The 9,529-nt window shown below is 43.8% G+C and overlaps 1 protein-coding gene across 1 annotated transcript in view; it reads left to right on the top strand.

The window, feature by feature from the left end:
- The first annotated feature begins 776 nt into the window (after positions 1–776).
- Positions 777–9,529, top strand: part of ZNF652 (zinc finger protein 652) — a 21,250-nt gene continuing 12,497 nt past the window's right edge. Inside the window, exons 1-6 of the mRNA XM_081805162.1 lie at positions 777–1,284; positions 2,237–2,361; positions 2,446–3,398; positions 5,868–6,015; positions 6,370–6,485; positions 6,939–7,083. Coding sequence (XP_081661288.1) covers positions 2,493–3,398; positions 5,868–6,015; positions 6,370–6,485; positions 6,939–7,083 — 1,315 coding nt within the window. The 5' untranslated portion in view covers positions 777–1,284; positions 2,237–2,361; positions 2,446–2,492. The remainder of the gene's footprint in view (positions 1,285–2,236; positions 2,362–2,445; positions 3,399–5,867; positions 6,016–6,369; positions 6,486–6,938; positions 7,084–9,529) is intronic.

Here is a 9,529-nt window from a genome sequence, read left to right as displayed (position 1 = left end):
AGCAGGGAGCCTGACGCAGGGCTCGATCCCAGGACCCTGGGATCATGACCTGAGCTGAAGGCAGATGCTTAACCTACTGAGCCACCCAGGCGTCCCTATTTTTAAATTTTTTTTAAAATTTTTTATTTATTTATTGTAAGTGGGGTGGGGGGGCAGGTAGTGGAGGGAAGGGCAGGAGGGGGAGAGAGAGAGAATCCCAGGCAGGCTCCACGCAAAGCACGGAGCCCGACACAGGGCTCGATCTCATGACCCGAGCCAAAATCAAGAATTGGACACTCAGGGCGCCTGGGTGGCTCAGTTGGTTAAGCGACTGCCTTCGGCTCAGGTCATGATCCTGGAGTCCCGGAATCGAGTCCCACATCGGGCTCCCTGCTGAGCAGGGAGTCTGCTTCTCCCTCTGACCCTCCTCCCTCTCGTGCTCTCATTCTCTCTCGCAAAAAAAAAAAAAAAAGAATTGGACACTCAACCGACTGAGCCACACAGGCATCCCAAAATCACTTTTTTTAAAAGAACAAATCCATAAGGACAGAGAAAACAGAAGATAGTAACAGAGGAATGACAGAGTAGTTGTGGACCAGAGTCATCATAATGTAAGAATAAATATTGATTTAAGAAAAAGCTATGATAGAACTCTGTTGGGAGGCTGGAGGGAGGATTGTGAGCAATAAGGTAAGAAAAACTATAGTGGGAGACAAGTAGTAACATCTTAAAATGAAAAAAATCAAGAAATAGAAATATAATCATGTTTAGAAATATGGAAGGAGGGGCGCCTGGGTGGCTCAGTTGGTTAAGCGTCTGCCTTCGGCTCAGGTCATGATCCCAGGGTCCTGGGATCGAGCCCTGCATCGGGCTCCCTGCTCAGCGGGGAGCCTGCTTCTCCCTCTCCCTCTGCCTGCCACTCCCCCTGCTTGTGCTCTCTTTCTCTCTCTCTGCCAAATAAATAAATAAAAATCTTAAAAAAAAAAAAATATGGAAGGAAATGCTGGGGAGGAGGAGCTAATGTAGTTGAACATTTTCGTTTCCAGGCTCCGGGATCAGATAGGATGGAGTCGGCAGAGGGCTATTCTTTTTGTTAGAAACCTTCCTGTGTATGTGACTTGGACAAACGATGTGTGCTTTTCTTTTTTTAGTGATCACTTCGATAAAAAATCAAAAATGAGTTTAAAAACCACCCCCAGAGTCTTGTGGTGGCTGTTAAATAGGAATAAGGAGAAGCACCTTTGCCTGCTGGTGCACGTGGCAGGCCCTCAGCGAATGCTAGTTTCCTTCCGTCAGCTAGACGGGGTATGTGCTTGCAGTGACAGTCGTATGACTCAGGGATGAGGTGGGTGGTTAAACAGCAATGTGAGCTATGTCACAAAGCGATTTAGGCGCCCTTCTCTCTCTCTCTCTTTTTTTTTAATGGATGGTTTCATTTTTCTTGGAACCATATCAACCTGATGGTTACTGTTTCTTAGAATTTATTGGACTTCTGTGCAACTGACACATGAAAAATTCCCCGGCTCTCAAGTGGATTTAGTGAGCTGCGCATGGAACAAACTTAAAAATACTTAGCAACTTTGAAATTACTCTGATGAATCTGAAACCAGTAATATCTATAATAATATCCCTACCGAGATTATACATTATTTAAGGCCACGGACATTTTCTGTCTCTTCTGTCTCTTCTTACGTCAACTAGCTGTTTTATTTCCCTGGTCCACAGTGCCTAGCTCACAGCCAGCTTTGTTCTTTGAGCCCTAACTGTGGTGGATGGTAGTGACTGATGTTGAAAACAAAGCCAGCCAGCAGAAAGCTCTTGTGTGTTTCACCTAGGACACTTGTTTATATGACAAGACTATGAACTCCCTGTGGACAGAGACCATATATTCTGTCATATCACCGTGTCCTGTAGCATCTAGCACAATGAATGCCATGCAATAGTACATATTCATTTTGTCATCAGATACGTACTGAACACCTAAGTGCTTGGCACTGTGCTAACCTGTAAGGATCCTCAGGGCACTGGACAGGTAGATTCCTGCTGCTATCTCAGAATGTACATTCTAACAAAATTGTGTTGAATTTAGTAAACCAGTAGCCCAGTGAAATAATGGCCCACACCGAACCATTTAAGCAGCATAAAGAATTGCCTCTGTAAAGAGTTGAATCATTTTCAGCTGTGTTGTATGATGTGCATGCTGTGAGAAGGAAATCAGGGTATCTGACCTTTTTTTCCTCTTTGCTTTTCTTTGTAGATAAGATGCTCCAAGTCAATTGCAGCTCCCTTCAGAAGAAAAGTCACTAGCGCTCTGCTCTTGCCATAATACCAAACCTTCTGACTTACGCTTCGGCGCTGCCACACTGGAAGAATTGCACACAGGTTCCAGGAATACCTTTTTTTTTTTTGAGTGATTCTTTGTGGATGGAAAAAGATTTGAGTCTTAATAATTACCCTGTTTTAAAGCTGTTTCTCTACAGTCTGATCTGCGTTCTGCATCGGGCCGCTCCCCCATGAGCCACGCAGCCAGCTCTCGCCAGGAGCGGGTGGAAAGCTGCGCTGTGCATGCAGCAGGGATGGCCCAAGAAGATAGCCGTCGGGCTCCAGTGCCATCTGCCTTTTATCATGGTGCCAACCAAGAACTTGACCTGTCCACCAAAGTGTACAAAAGGGAATCGGGAAGTCCTTATTCTGTGTTAGTGGACCCCAAGATGAGCAAGCCCCATCTCCACGAAGCCGAGGAACAGCCGTATTTCAGGGAGCCAAGGGCAGTGTCTGACGTGCATGCTGTTAAGGAAGACCGGGAGAATTCTGATGACACGGAGGAGGAGGAGGAGGAGGAGGAGGTTTCTTACAAAAGGGAGCAGATCATAGTGGAGGTAAACCTTAATAACCAAACGTTAAATGTGTCTAAAGGGGAAAAGGGTGTCTCTTCTCAGTCCAAAGAGACTCCTGTTCTTAAGACAAGCAGCGAGGAGGAGGAGGAGGAGAGTGAGGAAGAGGCCACCGATGACAGCAATGACTATGGAGAGAACAGAAGGCAGAAGAAGAAGGAGAAGACAGCAGAGAAGGCCAGCGTCACACACAGGAGAACCAGGAGAGCCAGCTCCGTGGCCACGGCCACCACTTCCCCAACTCCCAGGACGACAAGAGGGCGTAGGAAGAGCGTAGAGCCGCCTAAGCGTAAGAAGCGGGCTGCCAAGGAGCCCAAAGCGCCGGTCCAGAAAGCTAAGTGTGAAGAGAAAGAGACTCTGACCTGTGAGAAGTGCCCCAGGGTGTTTAATACTCGCTGGTACCTGGAGAAGCACATGAACGTTACTCACAGGCGCATGCAGATTTGTGATAAGTGTGGCAAGAAGTTTGTCCTGGAAAGTGAGCTGTCCCTTCACCAGCAAACAGACTGTGAAAAAAATATTCAGGTAGGTTTCACCACCGAGAGGGCACACTTTCCAGGATAGCACCTGGCTGTTCAGACTCACCTGGTATCTGCCCAAGAGAATAAATACAGTAGAGGCTGAAGGGACAGTTTTCACCGATGTATCTTTTTAAAAGCTCCTGCTTTGGTCTTTTCAAAACCCGGGCTTAACCTTTTCTTTCAAAAGCATTACACTTACCTGACGCTGGACTAGTGGGAACGCAGGTACACTGACTGGAAGGGGTAATCTGTTGTAGGTGACTGATTGCCCAGGAGGTAAAGTCAACACCGACTTTGCACTGAGATTCACTGTTGTGAGACGTGTAACATATAATTCATTCTGGCATCTTCTCTGTCAAGGTGGGAGATACTGAGTGAAGGTCAGGAATAGAGAGAGGTCCCCTTCTAGGTTTGGAAGGATGCCAGATTCTAGTGCAGCTGATGGGGACAAAAACCATAATGCCTCAGACCGGTGAAAATGGAAGATCTCCAGGAGTGAGTTTGCTTTTACCAGTGGAGAGATGACAACATTAAATTTATCAAGAGGCTGAGCCCATGGGAATATGCAGACTTTAAACAGAGGCTGAGCTGGTTGAAAATGTTGCCCACCTGGTGGTGGGGTTACGTAATGCTACATTATTAAGGTAACAGAATGTGGTTTTCAAACCAGGCTGATGTCTTGAAAGGACTATATTGTGACAGGTTAAGAGGTGTGCTAATTATATTATGTCAAGTGAATTATATTATGTTGAGCTGTATTGGTTTGTACCTGTGAATGCATATTAATGAATATTCATAAAAGGTAAGTCGCCATCAGATATGTAAAATACAAATGTGTCGTGCCATATTTAAGTCAAACTTCTTTTGAAAAATGCAATTGTTTTGTTTTGGTTTGTTTCTTGGAGTGCGCTTGATCTGGAGTGCTTCTTTTTCACTTCACCTCTCGCTTTTAATCAACAACTGAGATCATTGCTTTACTTTAAAGAGATTTTTTAAATATAAACTATGTTTGCCAAAAATTCATTGCTTTTTGGTTCATCAGTTGTGACTTGGTCTCTTACACGCTTGGTAATAAAAGAAGGCTGAGTCATGGCGCCCAGACCCTCCGGTAACTACCACTGGCCTTGCTTGGTTATGAGTTGGTTGTGACGGTTCAGGCCGAGGGGAGTGTGATGCAGTGCTGCACCCTAGGGGTCAGACTTGGGTTCTCTGATGACTCATTGCTGAAAGGTATATCTATTGATGTCCATAAAGTTGTGGGGTTTTTTGTTTGGTTGGTTTTTTTTTTACTTAAATTTGCTTTATTAAGTTACAGAAAGACAACATTTAATACATCCTCATTCTGTGACTTTCCTCACTGTTGCTCACCATAAGGCACTTCAGCTTGCATTCAGGTTCTGTGGATTCTGCCGAAAGAGCTCTCTTTACATTCCTGAAGAATACTGCTTTGTTCATACATATAAATCCTCATGATCCTGGCGGCCTAGTAACGAGTAAAAATTGAAACCCTGCCCTGCACAGTGGCTTGTAGGGGTAGGTCTGTCCTTCTCTCTAGCGGGTCCAACCAGAGGCTTATTTATTTTTTTCACTCTTCTCAGAGTCCTTGTTTCCTGAAGTGACTGTAATGTTCAGAGATTTTTATTTCCAGTGAATAGCTAACTTGTTCCCTTAAATGTCTCCGAGTCGGTGGTTACCCAGAACTTTCTAGTATTGTTTTGCTTTAACCAGAAGCACTTTATTCTGATACACTTTAGGCCTGATATTCCAGACTATTACTGATTCATAATATAAGGAACTAGGCACTGTTGCATGTGTTTCCTGTAGACCTGTGTACCAGAGGTCTGGGGCTGGCTACCAGGGAAAGGGAAGATGATACTGGTGGCTTAGAAGGGACATGTCCCATAGAGTAAATTAGATATGGGAAAATATAATAAAATCTCAATAATTTGTGTTAATGAAAGCTTCAGATGCCTTCTTTAAGGTACAGAAACATTGTTATACTTCCACAGATCTGTAACTGTTAATATGTGTTTTATCTCATTTTTATTTATGCTCATTTAAAATTAGTTTGTATTCCCTGGTAAATACCTGTTAACTGCTTAGTGACCTATGTGTAGGAGACAGCTGCTCTTGGTAATCCATTTATTTTTAAAAACTTGGTTCTTCTCCATTGGTACTATACTGATTAAAAGCAGTCAAGTCTTTTCAATTAGCAGAACTTTCCATTTCTCTTTGTCTTACTTTTTGCCATTGTTTTCGTACTCCCAAAGCATCTCTAAAAGATGCGTCTTGAAAAATAGAACATACAGATGTTGGTGTTGGCATCTGGACTCCTCGGAGGACTGGCATTTGTTTGTTTGGATTCTGGCCTTGTGCCATGAATCTCTAGCATGCCCGTTTCATCAGCCAGTAGGCAGCTACAGCTTTCTGCAAGCCCCTGTAAATAAAGATTATTTCTATTTATCCTGCTCAGTGTGTTTCCTGTAACAAATCATTCAAGAAACTCTGGTCCCTTCATGAACACATCAAGATCGTCCATGGATATGCAGAAAAGAAGTTTTCCTGTGAAATTTGTGAGAAGAAATTCTATACCATGGCTCATGTGCGGAAACACATGGTTGGTAAGTTTCTTCTGCTTTTTCTCTCATGCCTATAATTTGTCCTTGTTCTCTGGTGTGTTTTATGCTTCAGATGGGGCAGGATCCGAGGAACGGCCTTCCTTTAATCTATTCTGACTTGTCGAAACTAACTGCAGCATGTCCTCAGCAAGCATCACCGACTGGCCCGGGACAGGTTCCTTTCCAACCTTGTGATTTCTGTTTCTCTTCAGAACGTTGCTCTTAAGACCTCACAAATTAAAGTGTAGAAAGTCCAGATGGCATGAGTTCCTCGCAGTCCCAGCAAAGGACATGAGTCTTTCCCAGCTTGAGCTTTTCGGTGGGCTTATTTTGAGTACAGTGCATTCTGTGTTGCAGCACACACGAAAGACATGCCATTTACATGCGAAACCTGTGGAAAGTCGTTCAAACGCAGCATGTCCCTCAAGGTGCACTCCTTGCAGCATTCTGGAGAGAAGCCCTTCAGATGCGAGGTAAGGAGCGTGCTGCCCCCCAGGCCCAGGCCTAGGGACGAGCTTTTGTATTCGTGGTGAGCAGTGAGGGAGAGGTGTGCGAGGTACAGGCGAGAGGCCCTCCAGATACACGCTCTGAGCTCTGAGCGAGTGCCCCGTGTCAGCTCACGGCCAGATAGAGAAAGGTCATCTTAACCCTCTCAGACTAGGTTAAGCCCGGGAATAACACACGATGAGTTATTTGTCTTCCCTCAGTAATCCAGAGAAGTTGGGGGTAACTTCAGTGCTAATTATTTGAGAAAATTCCCCTTTTATGAATAACTGAGCCATAGAAATAGAGCAGAGCCAAACAGTTGACACAGCAGGTCCTATTTTAGGTGTGAAAAAGAAACCTAATCTCAGAGACTTTGTGGGGTGGGCTCAAATAAAGCTCCTGTGCTTGGCATTCAAAAATCTCCACTGTGTCCAATGCAGAACTGTGACGAAAGGTTTCAGTACAAGTACCAGCTACGTTCCCACATGAGCATCCACATTGGGCACAAACAGTTCATGTGCCAGTGGTGTGGCAAGGATTTCAACATGAAGCAGTACTTCGACGAGCACATGAAAACACACACTGGTAAGAATTTCTTGGGAAAAGTACAGATATGTCTCAAGCACTTGTTGATGATCACCTGTGAGTCTGTTTATGTAAAAACTGAAAGCACGAATTTGCATTCTAAGGGCAAATTCTACTTGAATTATTTCACCTGGCATATAAAAATACAGATTTATTAGCCTGAAAAATTGGGCTTTCATCACGCCGTTCATTTAAAAAAAGGATTATTTGTGAGTGCCTTTTAACTGTGGGTCCCTTCAAGATGCTGGATTCTTTGCTTAGGGCACAGGATCTCCTAAAATTGTATGCGGCTTGATTTGTGTATGTGCACTGTGCACAATATGTGTGATATTTTTTAAGGGAAAGGCTTCTGGACCTTTCAAAACTGAAGGACACTGACTGCTTTAAATAGAATACCCTCTCAGTGTGCTTAAAGTTTGATCGGATTGGATTTCCCCAAAATTACCACTTTTCAGGAACAACTCCCATCAGATGAAGTTAAATCATATTTTAACCATTTTGTGTTTGTAGAGGTTTTTGCTTCCTAGCATGGATGTGAATCTTGTAAGCGTTTGACTACCCAGCTTGCAGGGAACTGGCTGAAGTAGCTAGCTCCTCCTGTAAACACTGCATCATTGTATCTCAGCCTCAACGTGGTATTCTGGGGTTAGCTAGTCTTTGTACAAATTGAACAGTATGAACCATTTTTCGGATTTCAGCATAAAATCTAATCAAAGGATTCTACATTCTGTTTGTCCATAGAGTAGCAGAGCTAGAAAGAACCACTTGCTTTAGCCCCTTGCTCTTTTTTGTTCAACCAGAGGTGAAGAAACTCTGCCATGGCTGGATCACTTTAGTTCCCAATTTTCTGTTGAAGTCCAGAGAAAAATGCCTGCCCAGTGGGCTTCCTCCCCATTCAGAGCAGAGCACCCTCCGATTTTAAAGATTAGTCTAGATGAAGAGTCAGGAGAAAAGTTTACTTAGATAAATTGCCCCTTAAAGGGTAATGAGAACTTTGAAGCCTAAGTGGATGGACGGCAGGATATAGCAGAGTAATTAACAAATTCTCCTCTTCTAATTTGGTGGCTTTTGGACAGGCTCTTAGTTCCGAGTCGCTTTTAGGATTCAGTTTTTTGTTGGGCGCCTGGGTGGCTCAGTTGGTTGAGCGGCTGCCTTCGGCTCAGGTCGTGATCCTGGGGTCCCGGGATCGAGTCCCGCATCGGGCTCCCTGCTTGGCGGGGAGTCTGCTTCTCCCTCTGGCCCTCCTCCCTCTCATGCTCTCTGTCTCTCATTCTCTCTCTCTCAAATAAAAAAAAAAAATAAAAAAAAAAAAAGGATTCAGTTTTTTGTTGTAAAGCAGGAAGCTGTGGAACTAGATAGAAAATAAGCTTTTTTGAAGGCAGAAGTTGTGTCACTCTCACACACGATGCTTGGGACATGGTGGCCCCAGAGGTGTTGGCCACGCTGCATCATTTACTGGAAGGAACAGGGAGCCCCTAACACCTCTGCACTGCCCTGCCCTCCTCTTCCCTGCACCTCTCCTGGGCGTCTTTCTCCCGGTTCCCTCTTCTCACCTCCTCCTGCCTTCCCCTTTGTCCTTCTTCCTGTAGACCTGAAATGTCCATAATACGAAACCAGAGTATATATTTTGTGACTGTCATGTTTGTTGAATAAAATTTTATGTTAAATATTCTTCTTTGGCCAAATAGGCAAGCTCAACATTTCCTATTTCTTCCAAAGAAATACAGCCACCCAATGGCCTTCTCATTAAAAGAGTAGTACATACTTACTAAAAAGAATATGAGAAAATGTGAAAGTTAATAACAAAACTGATCATCACTGAAACCTTACTGTCAATATTTTGGCATAGATTTTTAAAAAATTCTTTAGTTTCTTAATACACATATAGATAGATACTATAAAAAGTGTTTATGTATTCATGTATATAGACGTAAAACAAAAATTGGGTCTTTATTATAACTGGCTCTTCCTTTTCACTGTATTATGTCATTAACAGCAATATCATTTTAAAAATTTTTTTATTGTTCTGTTAATCACCATACATTACATCATTAGTTTTTGATGTAGTGTTCCATGATTCATTGTTTGTGCATAACACCCCGTGCTCCATGCATAACGTGCCCTCTTTAATACCCATCACCAGGCTAACCCATCCTCCCACCCTGCTCCCCTCTAGAACCCTCAGTTTGTTTTTCAGAGTCCATCGTCTCTCATGGTTCGTCTCCCCCTCCGATTTCCCCCCCTTCGTTCTTCCCCTCCTGCTATCTTCTTCTTTTTTTTCTTAACATATATTGCATTATTGGTTTCAGAGGTACAGATCTGTGATTCAACAGTCTTGCACAATTCACAGCGCTCACCATAGCACATACCCTCCCCAGTGTCTATCACCCAGCCACCCCATCCCTCCCACCCCACCGCCCACTCCAGCAACCCTCAGTTTGTTTCC

The sequence above is a fragment of the Leptonychotes weddellii genome, chromosome 15 (genome assembly GCF_054177405.1).
Source record: "Leptonychotes weddellii isolate Sample4059 chromosome 15, ASM5417740v2, whole genome shotgun sequence".
NCBI lineage: Eukaryota > Metazoa > Chordata > Mammalia > Carnivora > Phocidae > Leptonychotes > Leptonychotes weddellii.
The sequence above is the reverse complement of the archived record's forward strand: the minus strand, read 5'-3'. Positions and strand labels throughout refer to the sequence as shown.